A 15,256-nucleotide genomic window follows, 5' to 3' on the forward strand; every position below is an offset into this window, starting at 1 on the left:
CTAACTCTCTCGCTCTTCTTACGGTTTTCGAATTCCTGACAATGACCACCAAACCATCTCACATATATCTCAGATAGATTGGGATTCGTTATGAAAAAAAAGTGTGAGTTTTTTTTTTTTTTTTTTTTTTTGGGCATGTCACGGTAAAAAGTCTCCGATTATGTTACAATTGTTAGAGAAATTCATTTACAATACAGCGTGACTTTATATGCCGTATTGTTATATGTGTGTGATATTAAAACTGTAAAAAATGTTGTAAATTTTACTTGTTGTTAGTAAAAAAAAAAAAAAAAAAAAAACGCACACAACATTTACTCGGTTTCAAAAGATTTGGTTCAAAGCAAATACAATTTCCTTTGGTTTTTCTTTTGCTTTTACACAAGAAGCCGACTTGCTTCATATAAAAATTTTGGTTTCAAATTTCATGGTTTGCTTCTTTTTTCTTTTATTTATTTATTTTTTTTTAAAATATATAACACCTTAGCGACACCTGCTCAACAGTTGTGGTTTATTTACATCAAAAATAATTGATGTGACATTTATATCAAAGCAATCTTCTGTTCATTATGTTTTTAAATGTGGTTAACATATGGAAGAAATCATAGAACATCACCATGTAAATAAAGTAAAATCAATACGATCAGTTTATTATAATATAATAATTACGACATATTTTAGTAGAGCAACAAGGTTTCATAAAATTAATAATAATTTATGTAGAAAAATCAATCAATATTTAAGATGAGATAAAGATAACCAATCATTCATATGACATATGACGACATCGATATCGGTTCTATTGAAAAAGTGAAATGAAAAATTCTTATACTTTTTCATAAAAAATGTCATTCAAATTGAACTATAATTTTCATCTATAATTTTTTGCATATAAAAAGGGAAAGGTTTTAACTAAAATGTTTTCTTTAATTTTTCAAAATTTTCATCATCATCATTATCATCATCATCACCATCATCATCATATGAACATATCAGTGTAAGCGAATTATCTTCTGAACGTTAGCGAATTATTTTCTGAACGTTAGCGAACTTAAAAAAAAACAAGTTTGAAAATTAAATTCAGTCAAGACCGAATTTTTTATACCCATCACCGTTATTCTAAAGAAGACAAAAGAAGTAGAAGAACAAAATTTTCGTGCTCTACACTATGGAGATGGTCGTAGCTGATTTCATTTATTTTCAAAATAAAAATTTCTTGTTTGCGGGCCTTAAAAGGCGTGTTCTTTGAAATGTTTAGATCAATTCGTACCTCTTTTGCAAGTTTTTAGGCGATATCTTCATTTTCGCTAACGTGGAGAATGTCTACCACAAATATAGGCGAACAGGTTGAGGTGCATTCCAAATGTGAAACGTGCCAAGAATTTTCATATTTTATGGGCGTTTTGAACCTTGTTTCTGCGCATTATAAAGGTATTGAAAATATAATTAAACTTTGATACACTATATCATTGGGTAGACGTGATCAATTTTTTGCCATTTTTGTACACAAATACTACTGCATCGTTTCTAGAATATATGGTGAAAGTTTTTTAGTATACGAGAAATGAGCAAACAGTTTTTTATTCGTTTTCAAACGCAGAGGTATTCTCAGCTTATGTGGTACTAAAGGCGCGTCCTTCCACCGATTTGGCCCATTTTCAATATCAATCTGTATGCAAGAACTTCCAATGCTTCTGCCAAATTTGAACTCGATAGCTATATTTTTGCGGCCAGGAGAATGTTTATAGTAGACATTTTATAGAGGGACAGACGGACATGCTTAAATCGGGCATTGAAAACGTTTCGATACACTTTTGGGTATGAAATTATGATAAAAAGAAGAAAATGTTTATAGGATGATATTAATCCTTATGCCAAAATATTAGTCTTTTAGTCTTTTTACCACTCAGTAAATTATTCAATGAACAAGTTATCGTATTTGCGTTCGTATTATTAACACGAAGTTCGGGTTCGAAGTTTTCTATGACTGACAAGTTTCATAAGCAAAGAGATGTGAAAGTTTACTTTAAAACTGATGGCCGCGCCCTTAAAAGTATTCAAGTGACGTTTTGCAGGCCTCCAATGAAAACTATAACATAAGTTCTATGATAAGTGGTTACGGAACGAGCTGCTGTACGAACGATTCGTTTCAACAAAATTAATTTAATTTCTACGAAATCACATCTTTCTTGAAAAAGCGTTCGGTCTTCACTTATGATCGCAGCTTGATTAAAAGAACGTTGATTCAAATCCTTCCATAAAATTTGTAATTTCATGTTTAGTAATTGAATTTTGAAAACGTTTTCTTCGCTGAGCTCACACCTCTTTTAGTTTCTTCATAGGGAATTTTGGATAGGCTTGTTGTAATCTTCAAGACATTTAATCGATGAATACAAGCCATCATTGACATTCGTACTAGCATAGGAATTGATTCGATCTCTTTTATTTTTTTCTTTCTATGCCCTCTATACGTGCAGGTACGATGGTGATCAGGAAGGATTATAGAAAGATTAGGGTGAAGAAAGGCAACAGTGTTTGTGACAAGTCGCGGTAGTGTATTGTGCGGTATATATCTACTTACAGGGCAAGTGGATGAGAACGCTGAGAAAGACGTGTAGTACATCTGAAGGATTTAATTGGTGGACATATCTCTTCTAACTACGTAGAACACTTGCGCTTAATATACCTGAACATAAGTGCAATATAGCCCTCATTACGGCAGTGGATCGGGAATTCTGGACACTCTTTCATGAAGAATGAGCAGTTGAGCCTTGCGCTCTATGCATTCGATGGCCACATGCGAGTTATACGCTAATTTTGGGCGGTTATAGGCAGTGAAAACGGTACAGATATCGGATGCAGTGAAGTGTTTTTTGAACCGCTACGGCTTTCGACACTTCAAACAAATGTTCTCTCCAACGAATATCGTTTTGTATTTTCATGCCCAGACCCGCGTAGGTTAGCGATTCTTCTACATTGACACCACCAAAAGAGAAGGGTTGTTCATCGCTTTCTCTGTACGTTAGGAGACATCTTTGGGTTCAGGTGGCATTAAAATCGACTTCATTCAAATATTTTTTTAAGGATCCGATAGATTGTGTCATTTATCGTGCAGCGTTTGTTCTGTGCAGAGTTGCTGTGTCGAATGCTGCGTGCTGTCCTCTGCAAACGAGTAGATAGGATTCTCCCTTGGGCATAGAAGGTCGTTAATGAACACCGAAGGAAGGGCGAGGGGAAAGGAACATAGCTGTACGATACACTTACATTTAAATACAGTTCATTCGAAGAATTCCCGTTGAGTAAAACTCTTATCGTACGGTTGTCCTCGTACGGAACTCGATATGAATCGAGCGAAAATGCAGTTAGTTTGGTTTGTTAAACTTTGCAACCGAAACGTTTACAAAGGCTGTTAATTGCACACACACACACACACACATACACACACACACACACACCACAATATCAAACTAATTACAAGTTATTCAATCCACTTTGGGGTATGTGTAAAATTTACAACGACTATTACCGCTCGATTACTCGATGTCTCGATTTTGTCCGCTAATAAGATTAAGTATTAAGATAGTATTACGTAACTAACTGCCAAAAAATTTTCGATTAGGTCTCACATGTATGTTTATATTTTCGCCTCTCTTCTATTCTTTTTTATCGCATATCGTATATCGCATATCTTATCTCTTAGCAATGATTGATATGTACTCAGTTAATTTGAAATATTTAGGTATTGTGGCATGTGCAATATATGCTTATATGGTCGATTTATAAATAAATGGCTTCACTTTCTTCATTAATTGTTATTGGCATAGAAACTGTATATACCTGTATCTGAAATTAGTTTACGAGAGATTCTGTTGTATATTATAAGTAAATTTTATTTTTATTCTACAATTAAGTTATCTTTTAGCTTATATTCGGCTATTGAGTTGTTCTATGGCAGAGTTTATTTAATGAATGAAATGAAATGAAATGAACATGAAATGAAAGCAACAAAGCGTAATTGATCCAGAATTTAATTTAATTCAGAATACATTTAGCAGTGCTTGCAACACAAGCATAGATTGAATGGCAAATGCGTTTGACACGTTCTCAGTGGTAGAAATTTGTAGAATCCTTTTCTCGAATAGTTGCGTTTACTTTATTTCTTATGTCTTTTTGTGCAAGAGTTACGAAATAAGCGCTTATATTGAATCGAAACGTATGAGATAAGCTACCTAGTAGCTAAAGCCATTAAGCTGCGATTATTTCTTATCTTTTTCTCTTCTTGTCGTTCCCTTTGAGCGTTACCGTGTTACACGTACATATGAAGATATCCACAAAGTGATTGATTGAATCATTTTTTGTCGGACTTACCAATCAACTTCCGAACGTTCCGCCGAAAAAATTGATTATATTAATTGGGATCGCGAATAAAGATGGGATCGTGAGTAATTTTGTAGGCATATTTTATAGGCATAACTAATTCGTACAGTTTTAAAGAAAGGAAGCATAACACGAAAGTACGAAATTATTCTATTCTCACACATTTGTTCAACTTTTACTTATTTGAATCATTAAAGCAATTCTAGCATCTCGAAAATCCATTTTGTGTGATTTCACAAAAAGTATTCTTTCTTTTTTTTTTTTTTTTCTGGGTGGTTGGCGAGCAAGTCTACCTTAATATGACTTGAAGATTTCTTAACTAAGATTCTTTTTTTTTTTTTTTGTTCTGTTCTACAAATGTGTTCAATTAAGTTTGTTGTTTTGTTAAAATAATGTTAAGTACAAATAGATAGGATCGTGAGCGATAGTAGATAGCAGGAAGATAAGATAAATTTTTATCTTAAAATCACCAATTAGCTCATGGACATGTATTAGACCATATAGCATAGCTTAATGAAAGAAAGAAATATATTTTTATATAAATTATTATAAAGTGGCATCTAACTTACATTTTTGGTTAAAGCTATGACTGGCTTTTCTTTTTTCAAATTTACAGATTTCAACTTTATCTCTTCCGTTTCCCCTTTCGCTTTTATTATAAGCCACGAGAGATTCAATTCAATTTTGAAAACAATTTCGAAAGTTTTATCGTTACTCTCTCTCTCTCTCTGTCTGTGTCTCTCTCTCTCTCTCTCTCTCTCTCTCGCTCTGGTATCGTTATCTTTAAGAATATTAATTTATTTTTCTTTCGTTTATCAATTTTTCAAATTTAAAAAATTTTAATAAAATAATTTTGCGAAAAATTATTGCTTTTTATTCCTTGGATTTTTCCAACATACACTGAACAGTTTGTATTTTGGCAATGATTATATTTTATTGTTTGTTCGTTTGTTTTTGTTTGTTTGTCGAGACCGCTTGTTAAGTTTTCCACATAAAAACACATAAAAGACTAAAAAACCTGTTGTCCGTATAGCTTTTCAAAGGCCAACGCGTTGTTTAACTTAACGCAATCTGTTGACAGCAGCATTTAGTATAGCAGCAGCAAAAGCAACGACGACAGCAGCAGCAGCAGCAGCAGCAGCAGCAGCGGTGCTATTATACATCAACAACAGTTTCTATACACAGAGGCAATGCATACTGCATACTGCTAAGGTGATGACAATACCACCAGCAACGACGACAACATTAGCAACGTCTTTGTTAAAATTTTGCAGGTTTACACTGAGACAATTGAATTTTTTTTCATTTTTTTTTTTTTTTTTTTCTTTCATTCAGGCTCATATAATTTAACAAATAAATAGATGATATCAGAGTATAAATAACAACAATAAAATACTCGCAACGAAAGTGTGTAGAGTACAAAATCAAAATGAAAAAAAAAAAAATGAAAAAAGAAAACATATAGAAATAAATAAATAAATAAAAATAAATAAATAAATAAAATACATTGTATTAGTGAGAAAAACTGGGAGCATCGCATGAAATTGTTAGCTCTCTAGTTGAAACGGCAGCAACAATAGCAATAGTATACGTGTACGTTTTGCATTGTCACTGCAATGCTATCTATGAACGCAAAAACACGCAACATCTTTTATAGTAAAAAAATTTTGTAGAGCATGCATAATAAGTAAGTAAGTTTATCATTTCGTTTGAGTCGTAACTCATTGCAATGAAAATATATTAACTGGCAGAACTTCAGATATTTGTTTGAATAAGTGAAGCGTAAGTAAATGATTGTGATAAGTTAGTTAGTTTTAGTCTTAGATATCCGGGTCTTTTTTAAGGTAGAACTCATCGTAAAAACTGCTCTGACCATAAGATGCAAAATCCAACTTTTATAAAAATTGTGAGTCAAAGGAGTTAATCTCGACTTTTTCGCCCCATTACCGATTGCAGGTAATTTTGAACAGATTTTTTTTGTAAATTTCAAAAAAATCCCATCAATCCCATTTATCCAATTCTGCTCTGCTTCTTCTTGCCTTAGGGATATGGCAAAAAAAAGAAAAAAACTTCGAAAGTCATAAGCTTCATAAGCTTCATGGATATGTGTGTTTTTGTTTTGTTGGCAGTAGAGTGCTTTTTAGTGAAGAGGTTCACCTTAAAATAAAAAACAAAAAAAGCATTGCCTTTGCTGAATGCTTTTTATCTTTACAATTATATTATAACTGTTTCGCAGTCTTAATCTGGTCAAAAATATTTTTTTTAAAAAGAGCATCGCTAGTCTAGCGCCGGATTTTGTCAAAGTCGTACAAGATCCGTTCAAATCAATTTCATTTAGCTTGGCTTAGAAATAATTTGTGCGATTTTAAATGAAATCGCAAAAATGGCTATAATTTCGTTTGTCGCAGAAAGCTAATGTCAAAGCTAATCATCATAAAAACGTGATTTCAATGAAATCACTTTGACATCGTTAAGTCTATCCCTTTCAGTTTTGTGCCAAATTAATGCTCGGATTTGATGGAAGAGTGGGGTTGGGGGAGGACTGCTTGTTAGCAGATCGTTGTGTTTTCCCTCGTTTGCATTGCGTTCATCTGTTTTCGTTTTTATTAATGTTTGCTTTATATGCATAGACATATGTTTCTGTATTAATCAATGCCGTTGTATGTAAACAAAGAACTGTCAAAATTAATCACTTAATGATTTAGAATGCTTTAGCATAAACGCTTTGTTTATCGTCTTTCCTTTTTTTTTTGTAATCTGGAAATCAGCCATGGTGTGACCATGCTACTATAAACGGAGGGAAAAGTTTTGAATTGTTCGCGCTATTGATCGAAATGATTTTTGTATAAAATCTCTTAATCGTGCCTGAATATCTGCAAGAATTAGCTTACAACTGATGAGTAAAAAATATTTCTGTTGAAGTGTTCTCTGCGCTTCTCGACGCAATATCTACTAACTAACGTACTTTAATTTGACCCGAACATCCAACATCCAGAAGTAATTTATCCGCCAAACTAAGAATTATGTTGCGTAATATTTTTTACTCCTAAGCGCATATATATATATATATATATATGTATATGTATATCATTCGGTAACCATAATTTCCGATAAGTAAACGACTCTGTTCAATGAAAAATACTATAACAACTTATGCATATAAACAAAAGTAAATAGACAATGTCGTCGTCGCTTTACTATTTACATACGTATGTGTATTGTGAATATTTTAAGCATTTGCTTATGTGAAATCGTTTCGATGTATAATGCGTTCAAAAATAATCTTTGCTATGTTTTCATTAATTGTGACTAAATTTATACGAAAACAAATCTATTATATAAGTTTTCTATATATTCCTTTTCTCAATTTTTTTCTCAATTCTTACTATAATTATTATGTCCATCATCAAAGGATGGCGGGGTATATTCATTTTGTCAAAACGTTTACAATACCCACAAGGAAACTTCAGAGACCCCACAAACTATATACATATATATATATATATATATATATTGTTGATCAACATCAAATTCTTGAGCTTCTGTCAAGTTGTACGCTAGTGTAAGGGCTGCTGCAAATATTCTTCCGGTTGCAAAATTATTTTTGAAATTTGTCAGAAATATTTGAAATTCTTGCATGTAGGTTGGTATTGAAAATGGGCTAAATGGAATCGAAGGACACGCCTACAGTGCTGCTTAAAGTGAGAACACTTCAGTTTCGCAAGAAAAAATAATTATAAAGATATACTCTATGAGCGATGCAAAAACTTTACCACACCTACCCGATATTATAGTGCATTAATATTTTAATTTTGTTTTTCAATAGAGCATGTTCTTCTGTTCGTCTGTCCGGCTGCTTGACTGTCCTGCTGTGTAGTGTCCATGGTGAAATGAAGATATCGCCTGAAGGAACTTGGAAGTGGCCTAAACTTTTGAAAGCATATACCTCGCCTATGCGAGAAGAACTTTTATTTAGAAACAAAGAAAAATAGACCCGGCCCACTTCACATTATATAGGATGAAAGTTTAGTTCTTTTACGTTTCGCTGGCGCTTTTATGATAATAGTGATGGGTATAAAAGATTCGGTAATCATCGAAGCTTAGCTTTTCTTAGCTTTTACTCTTCAATTTGTAGTTTCGTAGCCGTTCATGACTTCGTTCTTAATCCATCTATCGTCTTGTAAATGCACATCCTGTACTCGTCTATTTAATTGTTTGTTTGCAACCATCGCACAATTACATTGTACCTGCATTTTTCTTTGTTTAGTTAGATAAAATTATTGTATGTATTGTGTTTCATTGTGCTGCCGTGCTGTTGTTGTGGTTAGTGCTTTTGTTGCGGCTCAAAATTACAACTTTTACTTAATATTTTCTGAAACGTAATATTGTTGCTGTTGTTTTTATCTTTCGTCGTCTGGTTAGCATGTCGCTCATTCATTTATAAATGAAACCATCGTAGCATCATTCCGTCACATGAAATGTAATGTTTCTTGTGTTAAATTTCTAACTATTTCTCTTTAGTTAAGCATTGTGTTACTGTTATTCCTTAATTATTATTTTAACTGTCTATATCTACATGCAGTTATATCGCGGTTGAAAAAAGTGAGAGTATACGAGATTTTAGTTTCGTTTCTTACATCCAGTTAAATACTTAGCAAAATGGTTAAATAAAATATATATGTATTCGTTGTGTTTTGCTTGGCCTTCTGTAATCGATCGTTAGTCTGCGAAAAATGCGTACGTAAAAAAGAAAACATACATTTTATCGCTTGACGCTATCAGCTAATGATCACGGAATTTCATAATACTTATGTCCATCGCAAGCTATAACTTCGCTTACATATGCGTATGATTTTATATCAAATGTATCAAGATGTAAATCTAACGCTAGGTAACTCAAAACTTTAACTAAAAACCAACGGCAACAAGCACCTACGTTGCCATGGTAGCGAAAGATTAATTCTAAGGCGAATCGAACTTCCATGCTGGGATAACAGTTTAATGAAATCATTTAATACAAATGCAATGGGATATAAACCATGAATGTTCTCAAAAATGAAATTGCGCTTACATCGTTGCATTCCTTTGAAGCATTTATTGTTTTCACATATCCGTAGGCGCGGCGGGCAGATAGATATCTTAACTTTACCGTTATACGAAATAAGTTTGCCAACGTTTCAACTGAAAGATAGTAAACGGTTGTGTGTGTTGCACCTGGCTAATGATCTGTTTGCAACTGAGTTTTATTATATATATTTCAATGTTAATGAAAATGTTTCATAAAAATATAACACGTTGTACGTAGTCTGTTCGGAACGAAAATTATGTATTGTACAAAAAGGAAGAGTCGCTCATCTAATCTCAGTTAAGAAGGCGTCACAGTTACACCCCATACATATGTATTGACTACAAAATATTTAAAATGCTAAATCGAAATGAAACGATTAATTCAAGATGATCGTGAAGTTTGGCGTTGTAAGTAATGAGATATTTTTCTTCTTCTTTTTTTTTTTTAGGAAAAAAATCAAAGTTTAATTTGTCATACTTATAAGAGTTGAAAGGAAATTATTTTCTAAAATAAGTAAGAAAATGCTCTTAAAATATTTCCTATTATTTGTTAATTTTTAATCCAAGAGTAACGGTTTAGGTCGCTCGTTCGAATTATAATGAAACCTTGGCAAAAGCCTGTTAAGCTTTTTTTTTTTTTTTTTCTCTTTACGGTTTTTCTAATTAAAGATCGGAAAAACGATATTTCCGAAAACGAAGGCAAATTTCCTCAAGGCAGTGTATTGGATTCAGTGAAAGTATTTATAGAATGAAATTCACTTGGAACGGATGTATACATGATCTTTGGATAGAAAGTTTATATGTGCAGCCATTGATGGCTAGTGGACGGACTGAAAGCCAACGAAAGTGGCATATTTTTTTTGCAAAGTGAAATTATAAATGTTTATGCCTGCCAAAGGTAGTTTATTAAATTTCGTTTAGAAGTAGTTAGTCTGAAAGAAGATTGTCTGAGATCTGGGGGAACATGACATCTTGGGGTCCATGTTGAAGAGTATATTCAACTACCTAGTAATTGCAAAACGAACTCGCAATCCATCATTAGGTTACCGAGGAACGCATAAAAAATTTTCGAATTGAAATGCTTTACTTGAAATACGACAAAACTTCTCGACCAACCTGATGCTCATTTTATTTGCATATAAATAAATATAGGAAAAAGTATTATTATAATTTTAGACTAATGAAATAAATTCTTAGACTAAAAAAATAAAAGACATTGAGCACTAGCAACACTAGCAGGCTATCAGCTCCGAGGGAAAAAAGTAGGAAAAAGTAGTAAGCGAATAAGATTCAAAAAAAAAAAAATCTTCATTACATTGATGCCAACAAATCGTTTATAGGCATAAGAATGATACTCGGAGCATTTACCGTGTTGTGCTTGTGTTAAAGATTGTATCGCGGTAGGATTCACATATATGAGAAAACACGTGAGAAAACTAAAATCAATTCAAGTTGGCGCCAAAATTTGTATTATATATGTATGCAAATCAGAGCAAATATCGGCTCGCTCGATACACATAGGACATCCCATCACATATATATATATATATATGTGATATGTCAAATGTATGTCAATTTAGAGCAAAAGTATTTCTGGTATTCGTTATACACGCGCAATTTAATTTGAATACTGGTCTTACTTTTTGAACACTGCATTATATCATATATATATGGGTTGATATTTTTCTTTCAAATTGCCTGCACTTCCCACTTCAGTAGTCGGTATCGAACTTAAAAATTATATAGTTATTTTCCATTCTTTATATGCATATGGCTTCTGGGTAATTGAAACAGCATCCTTGCTGCGAATTAATCGGTTTTCGAATTTGAAATGAACACTTCACGAAAGGCAAATTTAGAACTCTCCGAAATCTTGAACGCTTAATTTAGAATGAAAGAAAATGAGATTCGTTTCTCGATTAGATGATATTAGTAGACGAGTTCGACCTTGATAAAGCGCTTTACTGAAAGAAAAATTTAAAATTCCATAAAGATTTCGAAACTGACAAACTGTAAAACTCTTACACCATCATCTCAAGCGAAAGATTATTAATTTATTGGCTGGGAGGACAAAATCATGAACAGACTTAAGCCATATTTGATCTTAGTATCATGTTAATGAAAAGAGAAATTCTCCTATAAAATTTTCGCTTAGCCGGGATTGACAGGCAGATATGGCATTGCCGATTGCTATACATGCTTTTTAAATGTAGCACACGAGCTGCGTCCATTTGCTGCTTAGCGATTAAAGTGACACTTTGAAAGATAATTATCTCTCTTTCTAAAGCACGCACATTCTTCTAGTGCGCATAAATTAACCAACTTGAATATGGTGTTAAGTACGTCTATCACTAAACACTCTCTCTCGTAAAAGTTGAAAATTTCCAAAAAATCTTACAGGAAAACTCGGTATATATAGTATATATATATATAGTATATATATATATATATATATTTCATTATAATATATTATTAATAATTCATAAACTAAACATATGCATCGCTTTCCGTAGAAAATATTTATTTAATTCTGTGTAAAAGTCTTAATCGGTGCATTGACACGCCCGCAATTTGCGTAACGTTAAGCGATTTCTATTTATTTTACTTTAAGTGTTCGTGAATATCTAAGATTCACTTCAGCAATTTTTTGTGTGTTCTTCTTTTCTTTTTTTTTTTTTTTTTTTTTTTCAATTTTATTCATTGAAAGGAAGAGAGAAAACCATAAAAGAAAATTATTTAACGAAAGAACCGTAAAGAAGAGAAAACATTAAGTCAACACGAAAAACTTAATAAAGCTGTATTCATTCGTTTTCACTATTTATGTAGTTAAGTTATTTAATGTCAGCTGCAACAACAGCATTAGTGGCAGTAGTGGCATATTGCCTGTACACACTCGATGCGAGCACATGCCAACATACATGTGTATGCAAATACAAATAATTGCATTCAAGACATTGTCGCCAAACTCTATGTAGAGTGGCAAACACGTTTCGTAAATATTTGTCAAGTCACACAGACAACATTTGCTTTTCTCCACAATGATGGCGACGAAGACAACGATTATATAAAAGGAATGATAACAAAAGAGGGATAAACTTCTTGACTAGGTCGAATTTTTTGATACTTATTACGGAACGTATGTCCCATATAGCTCGTCCTTTTCTAAATGAAACAAGTTATGATGCATGGACTTTATAAATAAGAAATGTTATGAGCATACTTTTCCATCGATTTTAATTGAAAGAAATTATAAGAAAAAGAAAAAGAAAAAAAAAAAAAAAAAAACCAACAACAACATATTATTTACATTTAACAATATATATATGTGGGACATGAGAATATTTTACTGAATTCTTATATAATTTTTTTCGAAAAAAGTAAACTTAACAAAAATAGCTGCTGCTCTGCACGGCGATGGTAAAAGGTGCTGGCCAGTAAACAACAAATCGGAAAGCGTCGATATCGTAGAGATTTAAAAAAAAAATCATATGTTGCCCTAATGTCGTTGCACTAGCATGAGATAAAATTTCAGATCAAGACTTTTTTGCGAAATTTTTCACTCGGTTTTTTTACAGACCAAGACGTACATCAGAACTGTCTGCCTTTATGCTTGTATCAACTGACATTCGATTCAGTTTTTCTGGTTTGATTGATATTCAAATATTGCTTAGTTAATCCAATCATTATTAAAAAATAATGCTATCAACTAGTACGAGTGGCTATGTCATGCGCTTTCTTTACGTTGACACGGTCTCGATAGTTTTATGAAAAGAGAATGAAATAAACGCGATTTAAGAAATTTTAAACTAATCGGAGATATATGAGGGTTAAGGCGAAGACTATTCCTTTATACAATATTTACATTTGATATTATGAAGAGCCCAAGTGAATCTTGCATCTACCTCAATTTCTTTGCACCAGATAAGTTTCTACCAGATAAGTCCAATTAAGTAGAGAATGGAATTTCAGTTTAGAAAACGAAATTTATGACTATATGAAGAACTTTCGTTTGCAGAGGCGACAGATCATCGAACTGTCAATTAGAAAACCATTTTATATGGTTCTTAATAATGAAAAGTAGATAATCATTTTTTGTCGCCGTTATTGTGCTGTACGATAAAACAAATATGCCGCATTTTATGTAATACTTGCGTATAGAAAAAATGAATACTTTGTTCATGTTGCACTTTCCGACAATTTCAACGGTCCTACATTTCTATTCCATTTCTTTGGTGAAACAATTTGCCGATTTCGTTTGGCTACAACATATTCCTAAGAGCGGCAAACAGTTGGGACTTTTCCCGCTTGTTTTTTTTGTTCTGTTTTTCAATTTTTTTATTTTTTTTTGGTGTCTTTATTTTTAATTTTTTTTTTTTGCTGCCTTTTTCGTGTTCTCTTTTCAAAACTATAATTTCTAAACTTTCCCCTGGCTCTCGCATTCGTACACATATTTGTGCGAATATGTTCGCTTGTACATACTCATAATCGTTCTATGGTTGCAACTTGCCTGCTAGTTGCTGATGTGTGTGGCTTAAAAAAACCAAGACAGAAAAAAAAAAAAAAAAAAAATCCAAAAAAAAGAAGACAAATAAAATAATATAAAATCGTGGAAATCTTCCGTAAACATTATTGTGTGCCTGTGTGTGTATCTGTGTGTGTGTTTGTGTGTGTGTATGCTGAAGTAAAAATGAAATTTATTTTTATCACTTTTTTTTTGTTTTTTTTTGTTTTTTTCTTTGTTTTGTTGCATTTTGCATGGCCTCGTCGTGCAATATTGTAGTGAGTAAGAGAGTGTATTGTGAGTAGTGAGGTAAGAGGATAGAGCGAAGAAGCTGGCCTTACAATTTCTGGCAAAACGTTAGTGCCGGGACATTTACATTTTTGTCCATACGTATGAATATGTAGCAGTTGTGGGGCACCAGTAAAGCAAGGAAGACATCATATATTGAAAGAAGCGACAACAACAACAACACTAACAAAATTCTGATTGCACGATAACGTCACACAGTGCATGGAGTCGTTGTTTGTTTCTATCGCTACGTAACTAAGACTTCTCTTTTCTTACCTTTTTTTGTGTCAGTTGTTCCTTGCATGCAATTGCATGTGCGTTTATTTGTGTGTATGTGACTGCAAATATATTTGTACACGCACATTCATACGTACATATTAATGTAATTATTTCTTTGCATAAGCAAAAATTACGGCTTTTTCCATACACTTGCCATACGTAACTACTCATGAAAATGAAAGTATATCAAATTTGTCAATCGACTTGTAACATTGACTTGATTTAAGACTCATCGAGAATTATACAAAAAATGTATTAATGTATGCTGATGAACATCGTAAAGTTATGAGGAGATTATACGACTCGTACGTTTATCTATCATTCTACTGTTATCTGTTATGCATAACTAACTCGCACAGTTTCAAATAAAAAAAAAGTAACAGTAATTTGTGCAGTAAATATAATCTTGTATCTCATTTATTATTAAGATAATCGTGTCTTAATTAACATTCAAAAATAAGTTATGACAACAAATAATCTTAATATTTGCAATTAATGAAAAAGCTCAATATTTAATATCAAATATATATTATAACTATTTTTCTTTTTGTTTATTCCCTATTTCAAGCAAAAATAGTTATTTTCATATATATGTTGACAAAATTATACCTAAGCAGTGTATCTATAATTCGCTTCAAAGTTAATGCATTTTGTTTTTAAGCGCATCCTTGCATACCGTTATATTCTATAGCAATGAAACACAATGCTACAACGGCTACTGTTTCAGATGATATGGTACATAAATAT

At 32.4% G+C, this 15,256-nt stretch overlaps 1 protein-coding gene across 10 annotated transcripts in view; it reads right to left on the reverse strand.

Moving 5' to 3' along the window:
- LOC119632537 overlaps window positions 1-15,256 on the reverse strand; it is a 284,840-nt gene that overhangs the window by 152,700 nt on the left and 116,884 nt on the right. Inside the window, exon 1 of one of the 10 annotated variants that reach the window (XM_038025479.1) lies at window positions 4,944-5,122. The exons of 8 other annotated variants lie outside the window; for them this stretch is intronic. In XM_038025479.1, coding sequence (XP_037881407.1) covers window positions 4,944-4,945 — 2 coding nt within the window. In that variant the 5' untranslated portion in view covers window positions 4,946-5,122. Of the gene's footprint in view, window positions 1-4,365; window positions 4,624-4,943; window positions 5,123-15,256 lie in introns of those variants that run through there. One more of the 10 variants, XM_038025482.1, reaches the window with a different exon arrangement.

This window comes from Glossina fuscipes, unplaced genomic scaffold (genome assembly GCF_014805625.2).
Source record: "Glossina fuscipes isolate IAEA_lab_2018 unplaced genomic scaffold, Yale_Gfus_2 1, whole genome shotgun sequence".
In the NCBI taxonomy this organism is placed as follows: Eukaryota; Metazoa; Arthropoda; class Insecta; order Diptera; family Glossinidae; genus Glossina; species Glossina fuscipes.